The 22,413-nt window shown below is 42.6% G+C and overlaps 1 protein-coding gene across 3 annotated transcripts in view; it reads right to left on the bottom strand.

Moving 5' to 3' along the window:
- The window catches only part of EDN3 (endothelin 3), a 126,847-nt gene that overhangs the window by 20,386 nt on the left and 84,048 nt on the right, over positions 1–22,413 (bottom strand). Inside the window, exon 3 of one of the 3 annotated variants that reach the window (XM_073582476.1) lies at positions 870–11,398. The exons of the other annotated variants lie outside the window; for them this stretch is intronic. Within the exon in view, the coding sequence (XP_073438577.1) occupies positions 11,293–11,398 (106 nt within the window). The 3' untranslated portion in view covers positions 870–11,292. Of the gene's footprint in view, positions 1–869; positions 11,399–22,413 lie in introns of those variants that run through there. 3 annotated transcript variants of the gene reach the window in all.

The raw sequence follows: 22,413 nt of genomic DNA, 5'->3' as shown, positions 1-22,413 counted from the left end.
TCTTAAATGATAAAACACAAAAAGAATTGTCCTAATGCCAAATTGGATATAATTCCACACCAAACATAAAAAAGAGGGTGGACAAAAGTATTGGCACTGTTAGAAAAATCATGTGATGCTTCTCTAATTTGTGTAATTAACAGCACCTGTAACTTACCTTATTTCATTATGAAGTCAGAAGACTACCAACAAATGTTGCAGCATAATGTAGGGCCCAGTGTGAGAAAGCTGGGTCTCCCTCAGAGGTCATGGGTCTTCCAGCAGGACAATGACCCAAAACACACTTCAAAAAGCACTAGAAAATGGTTTGAGAGAAAGCACTGGAGACTTCTAAGGTGGCCAGCAATGAGTCCAGACCTGAATCCCATAGAACACCTGTGGAGAAATCTAAAAATGGCAGTTTGGAGAAGGCACCCTTCAAATATCAGGGACCTGGAGCATCAAGAGAATGCCAAGAGTGTGCAAAGCAGTAATCAAAGCAAAAGGTGGCTACTTTGAAGAACCTAGAATATAAGACATATTTTTAGTTGTTTCACACTTTTTTGTTAACTATATAAATTCCACATGTGTTAATTCACAGTTTTGATGCCTTCAGAGTGAATCTACAATTTTCATAGTCATGAAAATAAAGAAAACTCTTTGAATGAAGGGTGTGTCCAAACTTTTGGTCTGTACTATATATATATATATATATATATATATATATATATATATATATATTACACACACACACACTTGTGCTCAAAAGTTTACAAACCCCGGCAGAATTTTTGCTTTCTTGGCCTTTTTTCAGAGAATATGAATGATAACACCAAAACTTTTTCTCCACTCATGGTTAGTGGTTGGGTGAAGCCATTTATTGTCAAACTGCTGTGTTTTCTCTTTATAAGTCATAATGACAACCCAAAACATCCAAATGACCCTGATCAAAAGTTCACATACCCTGGTGATTTTGGCCTGATAACATGCAGAGAAGTTGACACAAATGGGTTTGAATGGCTACTAAAGGTAACATCCTCACCTGTGACCTGTTTGCTTGTAATCAGTGTGTGCATAAAAGCTGAGTGAGTTTCTGAGACAGACTCATGCATCTTTCATCCAGCCACTGACATTTCTGGATTGTGAGTCACGTGGAAAGCAAAAGAATTGTCAATGGATCAACGGGAAAAGGTAGTTGAACTGTATAAAAAAGGAAAGGGATACAAAAAGATATCCAAGGAATTGATAATTCCAGTCAGCAGCATTCAAATGGAAAATCAAAGGCTCTGTAAAAACAAAACCACAGTCAGGTAGACCAACAAAAATTTCGTCCCCCAACTGCCAGGAAAATTGTTCGGGATGCAAAGAAAAACCCGCAAATAACAGCTGAAATACTGGACTTTGAAAACTAGTGGTGTGGCTGTTTCAAGATGCACAATATGGAGGCACTTGAAGAAAAAAGGGCTGCATGGTCAAACACCATTCCTACTGTAAAGCACAGAGGTGGATCGTTGATGTTTTGGGGATGTGTGATCTACAAAGGCACAGGAAACTTGATCAAAGTTGAAGGAAACATGAATGCAGCACGTTATCAGCAAATACTAGAGGCAAATTTGCAATCATCAGGACGGAAGCTGAGCATGTGACGTACTTAGACATTCCAACATGACAAAGATCCAAAACAAAAGGCAAGTCGACCTGTCATTGGCTACTGAGTGTCCATCTCAGTTTCCTGACCTCAATATCATTGAGCCACTCTGGAGAGATCTCAGGTGCACAGTTCATGCTAGACAGCCCAGGAATTTACAGGAACTGGATGCTTTTGCCAAGAAGATTGGACAGCATCTGAGAAAATAAAGAACTTCATCCACAACTACCACAAAAGACTTCAAACTGTCATTGATGTTAGAGGGGGCATTACACGGTATTAAAAAAATGGGATATGTGAAGTTTTGATCAGGGTCATTTGGCTGTTTTGGGTTGCAATTATGATTTAAAAAGTGAAAACACAGTAGTTTGACAATAAATAGCTTCACCCCACCACTAAACATGAGTGGAGAAAAAAAGGTTTGGTGTTATCATTCATATTCTCTGAAAAAAGGCCAAGAAAGCAAAAAGTCTGCCGGGGTATGTAAACTTTTCAGCACAACTGTATATGTGGTTCTGCATGGAGGGATCACACACCATTTCTCTGGTCTCATCCTTTTTGGCTGTTGTTTTCGTGACTTTTGCATGTTGTCATTGCACTCACCCCTAGAGGTACTGTACAGTAGCATGAGGCGATGTCTACAACCCACAGAAGTTGCTCAGGTAGTGCAACTCATCCAGAATGGCACATGAATGTGAGCTGTAGCAAAAAGGGTAGCTGTGTTTATCAGCACAGTGTCCAGAGTATGCAGCATATACCAGGAGACGTGGAGGGGGCCATAAGGAGGGCAACAACTCAGCAGCAGGACTTCTACCTTCTCCTTTGTGCAAGGAAGAGCAGTGCCAGGGCCCTGCAAAATGACCTCCAGCAGGCCATGGACATCCATGTGTCTGCTCAAACTTGCTCAAACTGTCAGAAACAGACTCCATGAGGGTGGCATGAGGGCCTGACATCCACAAGTGCATGTTGTGCTTGCAGGGCAATTGGCATTTGCCAGAGAATAGGATTGGCAGATTCAACATTGGTGCCTTGTGCTCTTCACAGATGAGAGCAGGCTCACACTGAGGACATGTGACACAGTTTGAGTTGCTGTGGAGAACGCTCTGTTGCCTGCAACATCTTCCAGCATGACCAGTTTGGCAGTGGGTCAGGAATATATATATGTATAATATATATATTTTTTTTCTCATAGAGACCTATTAGCCCAAGTCAAGCCGTTTTAATTCTAATCCACTTTATCTGAGGGCTCATACTCCATTTGCTGGATGTCCATCATGATGAAGGCCTGGCACCACTCACATACCACGGGCCCCAAAAATGATAAAGTGTAAAAGTATTCTTAGATGTTGACCAGCACCTTATAAACCTTGCTGATATGGACAAGGATAACAGCTGACAAATTCCATACTTCACTATATAATGCTAGGAATCAGATTGGTAATGCGAACACCCTTTGATCAGGGATGAAAGATAGTTTTAACCCTTCCCTGCTCAGATGACAAATAACTATTGACTAAAGAGCCATTGCAATTGAGATTCAATCACTGAAGGTGTATGTGTTAAAGGCAACAGCTGGGGCATGTCATGTATATGGTAGGGGAGGCTACAGATGTGCAGCATCCAGAGAAAAGACTTGCATACTAAGCATGAGCTCAGTCAATGACACTTCTAATCAGAGGGATCTCATCTGTACAAATGGTCTCCAAAAGGGAGAAATTGAATAGATCGCTTGAATTATTGCAGAGATCTCACAGTAATTACACAAAATATCGGTTATGATATTGCAATCTTATGCAGTGTGATCCGTTCAGTAAACGTTGTATATGATCTTCTGCATTACTAATTTGGTTTAGTTCTATTGTCAAGCTTTGGAGAAAAAAAGCAAAATATGGTATGGATGTTTTATTCTAAAAACAGGTCTGCGTTCTGTCCATGGATTGTGTGTAACATTGCCACCCAGCCCTTGATATTTCAATGAAGCAGAGCTGCAGTGCCAAACACACAGCCTGTGGACAGGCGTGGCGCCATTACTGGAATGTTTTTCTAACCTATTTGAATGCACCAGATTTTTCTGCCATTTAAGGCACCACTCCAGTCTTTTTTTTTTTTTTTAATTTCAGCACTGAAGTGGAGCTCCCTGTACTTTTTGTTATACCAACCGCTGTCTACATCTTTTCCCGGAGTCACTCCAGTACCTGCCCGCCATGTTGTGACCACAACTTCTGACTGACGGGAAACCAGAGGTAACGGTCACAAGCTGTCAGTGTAAGTCTATGAGAGCAGAGATCTGGCCTCTTTCTGGCTCTCAGACTTTTACATTGAGAGGTGACTACCGGCTCGCCCAGCAAGCACTACAGCAATCTGGCAAGTCACAAACTGTTCAAGAAGACCGTAGCGGTTTCCATAAAAGATGAAGACTGCTGTTTGCGAGAATACTACTAGGGGCAGGGAAAGTAGATTAGAAGCACTACTCCGGTGCTGCAATAAGAAAACAACGCAGGAGGTGGTGGTTTAAGTAAAAAATACTTAAAATGTTTTTAATTGGGGTTGCTTGAGATAAGGTTAATAAAAAATGTTAGGGGGTCCATGGGCAACAGCCTAACTGTATCAGTTATCGCATGTTCTGACCACAATCTGCCTACAGAACATATGCAGGCGGAGGAGCATTGCGAAGCATCATCATCTTAAGCCCCCGTTACACACTGCAATATCGCTAGCAATATCGCTGTATCGTCACCGATTTTGTGACGTTACAGCGATATTACTAGCGATATCGCTGCATGTGATACTTACCTTCGACCGGCTCCCTCGCTGGTTATCGCTGATCGCACGAGAAGCTGCTGGACCTTTCCTCGTCGTCCACTTCCTGCGGCGCTTCCTGCTGTGACGACGAGCGACGCGTGGAGCCGGGCGAGAGGACGTCAGGATCGCCTCGTCTGACAGGTAAGTGGCGACCCCCGACCCCTGCGATGTCGCTGGTGAGATCTGCCCGCGTGGCAGCTCACTAGCGACCACTCAGCGATTCACCAGCGATCCTGACCGCGTCATATCGCTGGTCGGGATCGCTGGTGAGTCGCTAGGTGTAACGGTACCCTTAGACTCCCGCAAAATACAGCAGTAATAAGAGCATAGTCATGTGTACTTTATGGGACCAGGTTATAGTAAAGAGGTATCTCTGCGCAAGTCTTGCATTTTTTCATGGTGATTATTTTTATTACAACTGTCTTTTGTTTTGCACCGCTCTAATGTAGGCCTATGTACCTCCATGGTCATAGATTACACAAAAACTCTAATGCAGTCTGAGCCTGAAAGTACACTAAGTACATGGTCCGCACATCCAAAAATTGTACGTTCATCTAATGCCATTAGGCAGCAAAAACTGAATTTACAAAATGGAACATGAGGTTCTTAGTTTAACATTCTGATAGGAATGTAACAAGCCCACTGACACATAACGAGCAAGGACAACATCTGCAAGGAGTTTGTATGTTCTTCCCGTGTTTGCGTGTGTTTCCTCCAGGTTCTCCGGTTTCCTCCCACACTCCAAAAACATACAGATAGGGAGTTTAGATTGTGAGCCCCATCGGGGACAGTGCCAATATTGTCTGTGGAATTAATGGTGCTATATAAATGAGTAAAATAAATAAATCATGGCAAACCTCTTAGTGGGTCATTAACTTTTTAAAGCCCACAGGTTTGCCCTGACATGGCAGTGGGCTTCATACAATGCAATAAGAATGTTAAACTAAGAACCTCATGTTCAGTTTTGTGAATTTTTGCCTAACAGCATTAGATGAATGAATGATTTTTGAATGTGCTGTGAAGGTCTTTTCTACAATTCAGCTTGATCCTAAAAGAATGTGATTTTCATAGGAGTGAGGTTAATAAGTTAACCCTTTTTTTCCTGTAGAAGAATGATCTAAGTGTGATATAATCCAATAAACCATAATATATATATAGAAAAATAAGTATTTGATACTCTGCCGATTTTGCAAGTTTTCCCACCTACAGAATGAAGAGGTCTGAAACTTTTATCGTATGAACACTGCAGCTGTGGCAGAATCTAAAAATAAAAACAGTAAATCACATTGTATGATTTTAAAAAAATCATGCATTTTTTGGCATGAAATAAGTATTGGATCACCTACTAACCAGCAAGAATTCTAGCATTCAATCACACTCCAATCTCTCCACCATGGCCAAGACCAAAGAGCTGTCTAACGACACCAAGGACAAAATTGTAGACCTCCACAAGGCTGGGATGGGCTACAGGACAATAGGCAAGCAGCTTGGCGAGAAGGCAACAACTGTTGGCACAATTACTAGAAAATGGTAGAAACACAAGATGATTGTCAATCTTCCTAGGTCTGGGGCTCCATACAGAATCTCGCCTCTTGGGGTACAGATGATTCTGAGAAAGGTCAGGAATCAGTCTAGAACTACATAGGAGGACCTGTTCAAGGACCTGAAGAAAACTGGGACCAAAGGCTCAAACATTATCATTAGTAACACTACGCCGTCATGGATTACAATCCTGCAGGACACATGAGGTCCCACTGCTCACGCCAGTACATGTCCAGGCCAATTTGAAGTTTGCAAAGAAGAAGAAGGATGAGTACAACCACAAGAACACTTGTGGGGGTGCTTTTCTGCAAAGGAGACAGGACGACTGCACCGTATTAAAAAAAAGATGGACAGGGTCATGTATCACAAGATTTCGGCCAATCAGTAAAGCATCGGTCATGGCTGGGTCTTCCAGAATGACAATGACACAAAACACACAGCCAGGGCAACTAAGGAGTGGCTCTGTAAGAAGCTTCTGGTCAGTCAGAAGCTGCAGTCACAAGAAGGCGGATCGGGAATGGAGGAGCTCTGTGAAAAGCTGAAAATGGCAACTTGTAGGTATAATACTTGGAGCAGGGAACTTACATTAGTGACACCAATCTAACACTGAAAAAAATGCTGGAGTGGTTCTTTAAAAATGTTCTGCAGTTTGCTAAATCAATTAATTGAAGAGTCTATTCACAATAATATGATCCCTCGTCCCATTGCCGAGGACTCAGCAATTACCTATAAACCAAAAATTAACTGTTTAATTTTTCTGCAACATACCAAAGAATTAATGATTTGTGTCATGCAGGACTGGCCATGTGCTCCAAAGTGAGAGATGAGGCAAGTAGCCGCCCTCTAACTCTAATCTGACCAAGATAGGAGGCTCATAATTCATGGATCCTCCTCTATTAAATCAGAATTCACTAATATCTAAATATCTAAAAAAAAAACATTTTCTAAACTGGAGTTTACTTTGAAGACAGATATTTCAAAATTCTTAGATATGAGATGTGTGGTGTGCCCATCAGTGATCAGATATTTGAAAATTCATAATCTCCTTTACTGTTTCTCATTACCTTGAACGACATTCAAAAAAACAATTTATCTTCCACGTTCCAGGAATAAATTAAATTCAGACAGATAATCTTCTTGATTAATAACTTCCCTTGGGATATTTCACATTTGACTTCCTAATTTGTGAGCCGTAATTCACCCGACCTGCAGCCTACAGCAAAGTGAACAGGTAAACGTGCAAAATGAGGTGGCCCGTTTATCTCGGTTCAAAAACAGAAAATATCTCATGGTACCATGAGCTGATGTCATCCAATTAAGTCTTCTCTATGATGAGCATGGTCTTGATTTTAATATATTACTTCATATTCAAAATGACACATCTAGTAACAAATTGTGTTCTTATGAATATGAGTGCATTGGCAGCATTATGACAGCACTAAAGTTTTGTAGAGGAGGATAATATTATGGGCTTAAGGTGGTTTCCCAAGCACCTTAGTTCCAGTGAAGGGAAATCTTGAATATTTCAGCATACCACGACATTTTGGACAATTCTATGCTTTTAAGTTTGTGGGAACAGTTTGGGGAAGGCAATTTTCCTTTTCCAGCATGACTAAACCCCAGTGCACAACACAAGGTCCATAAAAGCATTGGCGAGGAGATTGGTGTGGAAGAACATGACCGGCCACACGTAGCCCGGACCTCAGTCCCATCCAACACCATTAGTGAACCAGAGCAGAGATTGAGAGTTCTATCATCCAACATTATTATCTGATGTCACAGATGCTCTTCTGGATGAATGGGCTAAAACTCCCACAGACACCTCCAAAATCTTGTTGGAACTGTTATAGATTGAAAGGCTATTGGTTCGAAACCCTACTCATTAATTCATCTGGATTTCAAATGGGATGTTATAAAAGCTCCTATAGGTGTAATTTATCGGCGTCCAAATACTCTTCTCCAAATAGTGTATTTCACCATACAAGCTACATACTGCTAAGTGCAGAAAACAAGATCCTTCTGCAATGACACTAATTAGGGATTGGCAAAAAATATGTAGGACCCGACCACATTAGTGTCCAGTGAACTTCCTAGGCCGGCACTCGAATGTTAGTGTGGCGCCCCTGAGGGTTCAGTTGCCACAGAGGTACTGCACCTCCTCCTGAGGTGTGGTACCCCACCATCCAGGTGAGTTGGAGGCTCCTAACCACGCTCCAACACTCGCAACCCACACAACACAGTAGTTCAGCAAAGCCACATTGCGGCTCCCTGCTTGGAGTGTAGCAGAGCACCTTTGGTGGCTCCCTGCTTGGAACACTAAACGTACTGGGAGGCGGGTGGAGTTTAGAATACATAAAAGAGTGGGAAGGTTTAGGATTTCAGTCAGTCAGTGAGTTCGAGGTCAGAGAGCGAGGAGAGAAGATCCCTGGGAGAGGGATGGAGGAAGGAGGTGCTGCAGCAGATCTCAGTGACCTGGGTCTGCTGGCACGGGAAAGGAAAGAAAGAGAAAGACATTGAACAGAAATCTGATCTTCCATAAGAAGGAAAGAATAGTACGGAACGTAGGAGTAAAAGGGAACAGAGGACGTGGGTTAGAGGAAGAGCCCTGCCTAGAAGTTCTAAGCGCAAGGCCGGGGCCCGGTCCCCGAGGTTGTATGGACACTAATGGTTCTGCAGCAGACACCGGTGGAGTAGTGGGCTGTAAATGCACTACTCCCATCTCAGACTTGGGGCACAACAGCAACATTGATAGTGAGCCGGGATTCAGGAGTAAGGAGTCCCCGAAGCAGGCTACAGCTGTCTGCCGTACAAGTAGAGTTCTTGGGAACATCTGTCAGGAGGAACTCCAGTGTAACTCAGTACTAGGAGATCTTCACACTTAAATGCACTATAGAGGAGACGTTCAGAAAGGCACATGTTGGCGGAGTGTTGGAAGGGTGCATCCTATCTTGCCTGGAGGTCGACTGAGTCCCTGACCCGGAGGACACAGCACGGAGGCAGGCACCTGTGTGTACTACAGACTGCGAGTAAAGCTTTGGAACTACAAGCCCTGGTGTCCTCCATTCATTCCTGCACCAACACACCTGGTACCGCTACATCTGGGTACCAGCTTCTACACTGCCTGCGCCTCTCAGCTACCCCTATATCTACACTGCCCTGGGACTACAGCTCCACCTGTGGGGAGCTTCACCATCTTGGCTGCAACACACCACCAGTCCCAGAGGATCTGCATGCAGCGTCGGCTTAACATCTCCCTTGCCGAACACCACAGGTGGCGTCACGAACTATTCATCAATTCTATTTCATTTTTCTTTCACCCCCTTTTGCCATGGAGCCCCAGGGCCACGGACCGGGTCACAATTTCAGTGACAACTCCCATTGAGATCGACGGGCCCGGTGCAGAGTACTCCCCCACAGCCCTCTTTGGGCGCTCCATTCCTATCCTATGCTCCTTCAGCACTTACAACTACCCCCCACAATATCATGGTCTAGTGTGAAGCCATCGCAGTACATCATGATGCTGGGAAGTCTGCAAGATCTTCGTTTAGAAATACTGACATGGATGTCGGACCAGAATTTTACTAATATTTTTGTTCATCTCTATCACGTTATCTCAAAATCTCTTTCCAGTCATGCCATAGTATAAAATATGTATTATATTTTGTCAGGATTGAGATATCTGTTAAACACGACGAGTGTACCAGTGTGAGAAGTAGAATACATTACAGCTAAGTAAACATAAAAGTATTTATCCAAGTTACTCAACTATTCTAATCGTAAAAGGGTGGTCACTTGACAGATAATCTTTTGCTCCGAGAACCATGGCAATAAACAACTGAACATCCAAAGTCTGCACCCACTCCTGAGAAATGAAGTAGTTGGCTGCATTGAAATCTAGTATTACGTAGTGGGTTCAGGTTAATGGGTTGTCAGAGGCTCGGTTCTCTATCATATAGGAATCGCATTAAGTGGAAAATCAAAAAGTGTCTTCTAGGTAGTATAAAGAAAATACCGTACATGTTAAACCATTCATTTGCACTAATAATTATCTACATCATCCAGTGATTGATTAAGTAGGCATTTTCTGCCATTTCCAGTGGGGGGCCAAATAAGCCGTAGAGTAGGAACTTCAGGGGATCAGTCTGGGTGAGTATTGTTTTTTTCTATATTAATCTGATCTATATTAATATTAATTTGTGTGAAAGATGGCTAGATAAAGTAAAGGCTCCCAATCATTGTTCAGAGCAAATATGTGCAGAAAGAATAACCAGCCATAATTCAGCCATTTCTCATTGATCACATCAGTAAAGATGACATAGACATGATCTTTTTTTCGTAGTACAGCCACTTGTGGAAACTGGCATCTGTAGTTATTAGCGATCACAGTTGTTGAAAAGCTCCATAAAATTATTGTACAATATAGGTACTTGTGTGCAGTTTATCGGCACCTATTTTACCAATTTATCTACCCATGTAAAAGGATCTGTATTGCTGTAGCAGAGATGGAATTTTCATACATTATATTATACAAAGGCCCCGATTAATCAAGGCTGGCGATATTCTGATCGTTCTTGGGGAGGAGGTGTGGTGGAATCAGACTTCCACTTCATGAAGAGGTGAGAGGTGCACACCTCTTCATGAATTAGGCACATGCTACTCGTAAAATACTCCTATGTGCCATACCAGAGATCTTTCTCTAGTCAGATATCCGAGTGAGATTTCTGGTTTAATGAATTACACTGCTCATCATAAATTAGACCTGCTGTGGCATCATATACTGCCAGAAACTGGTGTGAAAAATGCCTAAACTTGCAAAATTTGGGCACAACTCTGACCTGTGCCAAAAATTTGCAACTTTTCAAGTGCTAAAAATATATACATAATATGGTTTCTACACCTGAAAAAGAAAAAAAAATAATATAGGAAACACCAAAAATCTACAAATAATCATAAAATATTCCACACAGGATAGTCATGCCAAGAATGATGGGACCAACATTATTTTCACATGTTAAAGACTTAGCCAACTTTAACATATCGAAGCCCTAAAGGCAAACTTGAGGATTCATCTGAACTAGTAGTGACATTTGTTATAGAACTTTTCTGAGACATTTTATATTTTCTATATATCCCCAAAGGCACAACTATTTTATAAATAGTTTACTCATCAATGAATGTTTGCAGTAGGTTCATCCAAAGTAATATCAGGTTTCTACAGCATGATTAGGATTGTAACATTTTCCCATTGACAAAAAGAAAAAAAAAACCAAAGTTTCTATAATACTAAGTATCAAACAGATAGTAATTTATTTCCTTGGTACTCAGTTGCATGCTACCACGAACATGCATCCATACAGTTGTGTAGGTCTAGACAGAGCAAGATGGAAGTAGGGTTTGGAGTGACTGTGTGTTGATAGCAGTAACAGGCTGAAAGACAGAGAACAAATATGGCTACATTTATTGGGCAGTTAAGTTACTTTCAGCCTTCTTTTAAACTTGCTCTAAAAAGAAGAAAGTCAGCAACAACGTGACCATGTTTGTGTTGGGGTCTCTATGGACCCCATAGCAGTCCCTCTGCCTGTAATGGGCTTTTTGTTTAAATATGTAAAATATCCAGTTCAGATGTGGAATCTTCCTGCGCCTTCAGCTCTACAAATGCCATTATAAAGTTTCCTGGCCTTGTTTACACTGGCTGGTTTATTGCATCTTGCACAGTATTCTTTTATATGATTCAACTTTTCCGCGAAACATTTCATACAGACATCAGTGAGTTATGGGTTTGCAAATCATATCTCAAGAACGAATCTGCATGAAACCTGCATATAAAAACAGGGAAGGCAGTCTTAGGAGGTGATTATAAAAGCACAGCACATGTAGCAACATCAAATGTCATACTGAAAACTTGATAAATAATTTGTAGGCATATTTCATTGCAAAGAACAGAAGATTACGCAAGTGATGGATACTAATGACTGGCTAATGGAATATTCAATGATGACTGCACATCAGATCACAACAGTAATTTATACAAGAAATGCACCTTTAATATCTATCTAAATATAAGATGATAAAGATTTAAGAGAATCCTAGATAAGAGTTGCATCAAGATCCATGGCCATTTTTTCTCCACATGTAGAGAAAGCAGCAAACATGGCTGACTTACTTGCACTCTACTCCTAGCTGCTGTTGGTGATTTTGATGGGTACAAGGAAAATCATGTTATGAAAAAGCAGTAGATGTCTATAGTTTGAATACGCCTTTTACTACAGCTTTCATTATTCAGAGCTAGATATAGCAGCTTTATAAAATTTTGCCTTTTATCAAGCTGCTCGGATGCACAAGCAAGTGTTGTAGTCCTGCACAGCAATAAAGTTTCAGATCGCTTTATTCCACTATCCACATGAGGTGTTTCTGCCATGAGGTTGTAGCTTTTTAACAGCTGCAGAGAATAGTTCGAGATCACCATCCTGATGGAATGGAAAATGACAACAGAGCAGCATACTTCATACAGAAACTTCATTTACATTTTAAGATAAGCCAGTAACACCAGGATTCATTATGCAAAAATATCATGTCGCTGAAGCAATTAAATAATAATAGCCTCCTCACACAAGATATATCAACACATAAAAGGAAGTTCAGTGCTTTTTAATATGACAGCTTAGACTTAATTAACCTGTCAGAAGTCTGGTTACCAGAGGCATAGCTAAGGTTTTGTTTCAGGGGGGGCGAAACTTCTGAGTGGGCCCCTAACTAGGTAACTTTGATTACAACTCGGTGACGCACCCTAATAGTGGATGTAGGAGATGACTGCGCTGTTACTGAAAATAATCCCTATATAAAGACCAATATTGATATTACCACCATATGGTTAGTGGTAAATACCAGTCCTACAAAACATATAAGTGAATACTGCACAGTTATAGTTGGTGTCTTACCGCTGACGTTCTTTCTGATGGAATCGTTCACTTTTCACGTCTTTTCCATCTGGCCCAGGCCGACATGACAACTCCTCCAGCCACACCTCTGCTACAGAGAATACAACAACGACACGTTTCACTTCTCACATTCCAGCCCCATCACCATGTATCCCCAACCTGCACAAACCCCTCATCCTGCTGATACCCCAATGCTGAGCCGCTGCTGCCATATGTGTCCCTATTACTGCACCTGATACCCCAATGCTGAGCCACTGCTGCCGTTTGTGTCCCTATTACTGCACCTGATACCCCAATGCTGAGCCGCTGCTGCCGTATGTGTCCCTATTACTGCACCTGATACCCCAATGCTGAGCCTCTGCTGCCATATGTGTCCCTATTACTGCACCTGATACCCAATGCTGAGCCGCTGCTGCCGTATGTGTCCCTATTACTTCACCTGATACCCCAATGCTGAGCTGCTGCTGCCATATGTGTCCCTATTACTGCACTTGATACCCCAATACTGAGCCACTGCTGCTGTATATGTCCCTATTACTGCACCTGATACCCCCTATACACACACAGCTCCACTCCGCACTCCCTATGCACACACGGCTCCGTTCCGTACACGCTGTAGACACGCGGCTCTGCTCCGTACACGCTATAGACACGCGGCTCCGCTCCATACACGCTGTACACACGCGGCTCCACTCCATGCACCCCGTACACAAACGGCTCCACTGTGTACACCTTGTACACAAACGGCTCCGCTCCTCTGTACACCTCATACATGCATATCTCTGCTCTGTACACCTCATACACACACAGCTCTGCTACATCCACCCTGTAAACCCCTCCTGACCCCACACAGAAACTTCACCTCATCCAGCCAGCACCATGACAACCAGCACAGCAGAGTCCTGCAGCCACTGAAGCCCCTAATCATGTGACTCCTGACTCTGCCCCTCCTGTGACCTCATCACAGGTCCTGTGCGCACAGAATAGCTCAGGACGACATTGCTGGCTGAGAGGTGGGGGGCCCACTGCTGGCATCCGGACCCCCTCTTCTACCTACTCAATGGACCATAGCAACCGGGCAGCAGAGTAGGGAGATTGATTCTCCCTGCTCTGCTGCAGAATAGTGGTGTAGTATAGCTCCGGTGGCCCCCTCAGAGCTCGGGCCCGGGGCCACCGCCCCCCCTGCCCCCCCGGTAGCTAAGCTACTGCTAGTTACAGATTATGTAACATCTTATAGACTGGAGGATTCTTATGCATTTAAAAGTGTGGTAGGTTTACGTTTTTTCCAGGCCTTTAATAGATATGGGGTGTAACAACAGCATTTAATCTTAATTATCCCGATGTCTATTTCCAGTAAGGCAGATGGCATAGATTGTTATCTATATATTGACTTCTGAATTTGTTTTTTCTTTGGTTGGTCAAGAAAACACAAACTTTTGTTCGTATAAGCCTGTAATATTGACCTGTAAGTCGATGTTTATTGTAATCTATTGTGTTGTTATCCTAGATGACAGATGCAGGGTAATTGAATATTAGAGGTTTGTTAATGTTGATTGTACATTGTCCAGCCCAGCTAGTTTGTTGACTTGCAAAACGGAGGAGTAAAAACTATGCAACCTGATTAATACTCAAACAATGCGAGTTAATTTCAGCACATCTTCCTCTGGATGATGGCTTGAAGGAAAACAGTTGTGAGCTATATAAAGGGGATATGCTCTGTTGCAAGGTATCCAAGAGGTCCAGAGATCCAAAGAACCAGATACTCTTTACAAAACCACAGCCAGGAACATTCTATATGATAGCTACCAGATAATGGCTCCATCATGAGGGACACAGATTTGACATTCTACAGGATGCCAGCTTAGGAGACCATGGCCCCAGCTGAAAGAAAACAGATCTGCATTGACCATCACTGAACCCATGACTATGCTTGAGGTAGTTAAGATTTGGATCCACCAGTCACCTGAGACCCATGGATATGTTTGGGAAAGCTAGGATTGGGACCCATCGGTCACCTGGCTCAATGGAGATGTTCGGAGAAGCCAGGTTGTGACCCTCCGGGCACCTGCCCTTGTACCTCAATAGACTGTCAGCTTTCTAAGCTTGTCGATACCACCTCTCTGTGTGTGCCATAGGTGGGGTTTGATGGCCCTGTTATCTCTGAAGTCACAGTGGCTCTTATCCCAGTGAGTCAGCACAGGGGTGAGACTGTCTAATTTGCCACCATCTCGGGGATTTTGCTGGGACTGTTGTATGTGTTATTTGCTGGTTTTGTGGTTCAATAAAGTATTGCCACACTATTTTACCCTCACCCTGTGTTACCCGAATAGCATTTTGCCCACGATAAAAGGAGAGTGGGTATTCGCTCAGATTAGCCCTAGTCCATGTGGTTTTCGGCTAGCGGACTAAAGCACCCACTGACCCCGGTGTCTTCACATGGTGTATTAAGGAATCTACTAAATGATAGAAAGCTGGGTTTCTGTCTCTGACTGCAGCGGACTGTGCAAGAGCAGAAACTAATGGAAAAAGATTAAAAATTATCGTAAAGTCATGTCCTATGCATAGGATAACTTCCCAGTTACTGGGTGTCTTACCCATAGGACCCCCATTAATCCCCTAAACAGGGCTCTTGAATAGAACAGTGTTGAGTGGACCATTAGTTTGCGAGCATGAAATCCACTCTATCCATAGTCTATGGGATTTACCCAGGAAAAGTTTAAATTTAGTGAAAGTTTTTTTTTATTTAATAAAATTACTTAAATTTCATAGCAATTCCACAATCCTAACTATAATTTATATATATGGAATGCTATTGTTATGTAAAATTTGCAGCAATTTTGGTATGTAAAAACTTGTTACAGCAGTGGTGAGTTATTGTATTCAAATTTCTGATCTCACCTATCAAATATCCTTGTACACAATGGCACAATGCCCATAATGCCTTTCCTATCCAGGGTTTTTAAAGGGAATCTGTCACCCCTTTTTTTGAATATGAGCTGCCGCCACCAACATCAGGGGCTTATCTACAGCATTTTGTAATGCAGTCTGTAATGCTGTAGATAAGCCCCCGATGTAACCTGAAAGAGAAGAAAAAAGAGTTAGATTATACAACTACTGAAACCACTGTATAGGTTAAACGAGCACTAAAGTTACAGAATCTGGATCCCTCATTGATCTTAAAAAGATGCCATTACTTTATAAGATGGAACAACCCTCTGGGCTCTGGGAACACTGGAGAAATGTTTTTTCATCTTAAAGGATCAGTGGATCCAGAAAGGGATCAATGGAGCACAATGATTTATAATAGGAAACATTTATGGGAACCTGTCATGTTCCCAAATGATATTAACCTGCAGATATGGGGTTCCACTGCAGGTTAATAGTGGTCTATGCTGGGCGGCCACCGTACTGAAAGCCCAGCAACTGGGAGAAAATTAATGTTATTCCTCCCGGCAACCTCCACCATTCAGTCATAGCAGTGCGGCCGCTGAGGCTTCAGTCACCGCTCGAGACATAGAGAGTGACAACATCGCCTCGCAATGACTGACAGTCAGGCTTGGACTGGCCTACAGGAGAATCCTCCGGAGGGCCCCTGTGAAGGAGCGTGCCACCACCCTCTTATATAAGCAGTACTTGGCACAATATTCTTGAATCCACTATGTACAGACACAGGCAGCATCTTATTCATTTAACACTATCCAGTTCTTTGATATATAAATTTGTGATTGAGGATAATGTCACATTTGCATGTGGCTGAAAAGTGGGGCCCCGGGAGTTGGTTACCAGTGGGCCCTGGCACCCCAGTCCGGCACTGCTGACAGTAGTGCATCAGTAGTACAGAGCTGGCTAAGCTAGCTGTCAGTCAGTGCAAAGGCTTGGGCGGTGACTGAAGCCGCTACAGAAGTGCCTCTATGACTGAAAGCCGCGTGCTGCCAGGAGGAATAAAGTTAATTTTCTCTTCAGAAGTCTAAAATAAGTGTATTTAGTTGTGACAGAGACATAGTAAATTAATGGGGAAAAAAATCAGTCTGTGTGTATACACAGTGTTTATGATTTCAATATGATTGAAATACAGTAATATGATTTTTATGATTTGGTTCAAAATGCATTATTTGAATGACTAGCAGAGTCTGTGACATCCTGATGAACAGGTTCATGCCATTTTTGTTATGAAGTTGTAAACTATTGTTTAATCTATGGCTCCTGCAAGACATGGTCAGTAAAGGATAGATCTGCTATTGATCCAGTGGTGTTGGCCTTACCTATTTACCCCTTTTTGCATCGTGAGCTATATATCTGTACATGGCAGACCTGGGGAGCACATCATGTCCCAGTTTGGGATTGCAATGCATCATGACCCTGTGATGAAGTGACAAGGGGGCAAATAGGTTGTCAGAGAAAACCACCTCCCTCTGTCTAAGCACATAGATGCCACACTCAGCATTAACCACGGCATCTATGGGGTTAAATAGCCGGGATGAAAAGATCCCTTTGGTCCTAGATGTATTAGGTTCGCCTACAGGTGTCACTAAAAAGTGTTTTTTTTTCTTTTTAATGGAGAATAACTTAGACTTCATCAGTTGTCCAAAGACCAGTGATAGCACCTTAGACTCTGTTCACACATGCAGTTTTTGAATACTCTTTGTTCCGTTCATAACAGATGCAAATGAAAGGAGAAGGGCCTCATTGGCTCTTTACAGTCCCAAAAGATCCGGAAGAAGTTGTATAACTTCTCCTCACATGTAAAGCGCCATGGAATAAATGGCGCTATAATAATAATAATAATAATAATAATAATAATAATAATAATAATAAAATATTATTATTATTATTAATAATTAGAGGCTAAGTGCCTTTTGTCTGAAGGATTCCTTCTGGTAAAATTCTGGTAAAACTAATAAATTATGATGTTAAATCCCTGAGTCATGCACAGTATATCCAGGCAAGACATTGAAGTCAATAATAACATTGTATCCAATGATCTCCAAAGCTCCCTCTAGTGGAGGCTGCTGGGAGATAGCGGTAAGTGATAAAACCCTATGTTCATCTTCTGAAAACTGCAAGAGAATGGTCCTATGCTTTAGACCCCAGTAGCCAGGAACACTGATATGCAAGAAAAAATAATGCAACAGCTCTAAATTTGCGCTGTGGCTTTTTCCTTCACAGAATTGGTTCGGACTCAGGTTTAGGCCCCCATTAATCAACAGCGAAATTCCATCATTTTTATAGATTGGTGAAGCGCTACGTAGGGCGATAAGCAAATATTCTGTCTTGTATCCTAATACACAAAAAGAAACGTGACAGTATGGGTAGATTAGAATAAAATAATTAATTTTTTCCATCTCCCGGACCAAGCATTTGAATTGAAAGTCTAAGGCCAGGATTACACATGCGAGAAACTCGGACGAGTCTTGCATCTTAATGCCTGACACTGCTGCAGGCACTCGGGAGCGGAGCGTGTGGCTCCATATATTTCTATGCATGCGCACGCTCAGCTCCCGAGTGCCGGCGGCAGTGCCGGGTATTAAGATGTGAGACTTGTCCGAGTTTCTCACATCTGTGATCCCAGCCTAAAAATGGGATCAATTGCATCACAATAGAGAACAATGGATATCCGCTTATACTGAATCCTTTGATGGCTTTAATCCTTTTATTGCAGAATTTCCAAGGAGGAGCTCTACATTCACAAATGTCATGTCTTAGAATAAAGAGTACATGTAAGGGGAACATATGGACGGACCGATGTGTAATGAATGTTTGATGATCAGCTATTTCGTTTATATGAAGCAGAAGTGGTTGTGACTAATGCACACATGAAAGAAAAACCCACAAAAATGTGTTTATCTCTATATATAAAACTGAATGTATGTGTGTGTGTATGTATGTGTCACCAACCAATCACGAAGCATCTTTCATTTCACCAGAGCTGTTCAAAAGAAGCTGAGCAGTGATTGGTTTCTAGGAGCAACAGTTTTCCTTCCAACCAATCACTAAGCATCTCTCATTTCACCAGAGCTGGTTAAAAGAAGCTGAGCTGTGATTGGTTGCTATGAGCAAGTTTTCCCACTTGATAACACCTCAGCAGACACTGACATGGTGGGAGAAATCTAGCATCACCGGGAACATAAGCTCCCAGCCATTGTCTGCCCCTCAGAAAGAGCAGAGAGCACATGATAGAAATGAATCCCCTCTCCCATGCCCATATACACATCACTCATCCTCCCTCCCATAGGCACATCTTCCCTGTTAAAGGGATCCTCCGGTATGGAAGTCAGGGCAAATCCATCCAACGCTTTGGTTTTGACCCCAGGCCTCTCTTAAAGGGATCCCCGGTATGGAAGTTAGGACAATTCCACTCAGCTCTGTGGTTCTGACCCCAGGGCCTCTTAAAGGGAACATTGGTATGGAAGTCAGGACAAATCCACTCTGCGTTTTGGTACTGACCCCAGGCCTTTCCTAAAGGCTATATATATATACACTCACTGGCCACTTTATTAGGTACACCATGCTAGTAACGGGTTGGACCCCCTTTTGCCTTCAGAACTGCCTCAATTCTTCGTGGCAGAGATTCAACAAGGTGCTGGAAGCATTCCTCAGAGATTTTGGACCATATTGACATGATGGCATCACACAGTTGGCGCAGATTTGTCGGCTGCACATCCCTGATGCGAATCTCCCGTTCCACCACATCCCAAAGATGCTCTATTGGATTGAGATCTGGTGACTGAGGAGGCCATTTGAGTACAGTGAACTCATTGTCATGTTCAAGAAACCAATCTGAGATGATTCGAGCTTTATGACATGGCGCATTATCCTGCTGAAAGTAGCCATCAGATGTTGGGTACATTGTGGTCATAAAGGGATGGACATGGTCAGCAACAATACTCAGGTAGGCTGTGGCGTTGCAACGATGCTCAATTGGTACCAAGGGGCCCAAAGAGTGCCAAGAAAAAATTCCCCACACCATGACACCACCACCACCAGCCTGAACCGTTGATACAAGGCTGGATGGATCCATGCTTTCATGTTGTTTACGCCAAATTCTGACCCTACCATCCGAATGTCGCAGCAGAAATCGAGACTCATCAGACCAGGCAACGTTTTTCCAATCTTCTACTGTCCAATTTCGATGAGCTTGTGCAAATTGTAGCCTCAGTTTCCTGTTCTTAGCTGAGAGGAGTGGTACCCAGTGTGGTCTTCTGCTGCTGTAGCCCATCTGCCTCAAAGTTCGACGCACTGTGCGTTCAGAGATGCTCTTCTGCCTACCTTGGTTGTAACGGGTGGCAATTTGAGTCACTGTTGCCTTTCTATCAGCTCGAACCAGTATGCCCATTCTCCTCTGACCTCTGGCATCAACAAGGCATTTCCGGCCACAGAACTGCCGCTCACTGGATTTTTTTTCTTTTTCGGACCATTCTCTGTAAACCCTAGAGATGGTTGTGCGTGAAAATCCCAGTAGATCAGCAGTTTCTGAAATACTCAGACCAGCCCTTCTGGCACCAACAATCATGCCACGTTCAAAGGCACTCAAATCACCTTTCTTCCCCATACTGATGCTCGGTTTGAACTGCAGGAGATTGTCTTGACCATGTCTACATGCCTAAATGCACTGAGTTGCCGCCATGTGATTGGCTGATTAGAAATTAAGTCTTAACACACAGTTGGACAGGTGTACCTAATAAAGTGGCCAGTGAGTGTATATATATATATATATTTGCACTTCATATCTGGCAGCAATATTCCATTTGTATTTCCATACTGGTGGTTCACTATACATATAGCCGACTGAATTTTTGTATAATTACTAGGGTTATATTTAACGTATACAGACTCTGCTCACGTTTGTACCGACCTAGTTTGTGTGGTATCTTGATGTCGCTGATTCCCTTGTTCTTACATTGTTATATTATATACTACATTTTTATAATTAATTTTGTAACAATAAAATTTTTTATATTTTATCTACTGCCTTTTGTCCTATTTTTCCTGTTTTGGGTTTTTGCTGTAGTAACATGGATGGGCTTTCGTTTATTTAGCCTTTTTTGGGGGTTTATTAGGGGTAGTAGTCCGGCAGCTGTGATGGGATGATGTGGGATATTAGTGGTAGTTGTCCAGTGCCTCTGGCTGATGGGATGATGTGAGATATTAGGGGGAGTAGTCAGGTGGCTTTGACGGGATGATGTGGGATATTAGGGGTAGTAGTCCGGTGGCTCTGGCTGATGGGATGATGTGGGATATTAGGGGGAGTAGTCAGGTGGCTTTGACGGGATGATGTGGGATATTAGGGGTAGTAGTCCGGTGGCTCTGGGTGACGGGACGATGTGGTATATTAGGGGTAGTAGTCCGGAGGCTCTGGCTGACGGGATGAAGTGGGATATTATAGTGAATGTGGCTATGCGGAGTGGGCAGGGCTCTACACTCAGCTTTATATATACACTCCCTGACAGAAGTTATGTCACTTATCCCTGTTATGTAATTAAAAGCTTATAACTTGACGTTAAATTTATCCATTGGTTGTATAAATTATTCTTTTGAAAGCTGAAACCCTCTGAAATGTGGTTTAGGTTAAGAAATTAGCATCAATGCAGAAACATTGATCATTTAATGGACACAGAATGGTCAGATTTTGGCAAGACAAAAGTTTTGTCGCCTGGTCATATAATGCACACAATCCTTGTTTACGTCCTCACCTGGGCTCAGTAAATGATCGGATAATTACTGGGTGTGTATAAAAATAAACCCAGCACCCCAGACATTCACTTGAGCTGCAATTTGAGCTCTGACAACATGTCAAAAATCCACCCTGCGACCAAAGCCTGGATTATCAAGAAGCTGAAGACCAGATCCACTGCAGAGGTGCTGGCACCTTTAATGTGTTTCAGTGTCAAGTACAAAGAATTAAAAAAAAGATTTGAAGAGACTGGAGATGTGTTTGACAAGCCCAGTTCGGCAGACCCTGCAATACAACTGCTCAGGAGGAACGTTTGTTGATTACAAAATCCAAAGCAAGCCCCTCTTCCACTGCAGCAGAGCTCCAACAGGCCTGGTCACCTCAAGTCCCTGTGTCAACTGGAACAGTTTGTAGGATTCTGTCTCGAAATAGCCTCCATGGTCGAATTAGTGCCCAGAAGCCAGCACTAAACAAAAGGCAAATAAAGAATCGTGTGGCATTTGCAAAGTCCCACAGCCTGCTAAACAGATGGACGCTGGAAAAGTGGCAGAAGGTGGATTTCTCTGATGAATCTTAAGTAGAATTACATCACTGCAGGAGACCTACTGGAGCCCGTGTGGATCCAAAATACACCCAGAAAACAGTTAAATTTGGTGGTGGAAAGATCATGGTCTGGGGTTACATTCAGTATGAGGGTGTGCGAAACATTTGCAAGGTGGAAGGCAATATCAATAGCCTACAATATCAAGAAGAATTAGCTACCTCTTATATTCCAAATCATAAAAGGGGTCAAATTCTGCAGCAGGATGGTGCTCCATCTCATACATCCATCT

This window comes from Dendrobates tinctorius, unplaced genomic scaffold (assembly GCF_039654945.1).
Source record: "Dendrobates tinctorius isolate UK_male_01 unplaced genomic scaffold, ASM3965494v1 ptg000071l, whole genome shotgun sequence".
In the NCBI taxonomy this organism is placed as follows: domain Eukaryota; kingdom Metazoa; phylum Chordata; class Amphibia; order Anura; family Dendrobatidae; genus Dendrobates; species Dendrobates tinctorius.
Note: the sequence above shows the minus strand (reverse complement) of the source record. Positions and strands in the feature narration are given on the sequence as shown.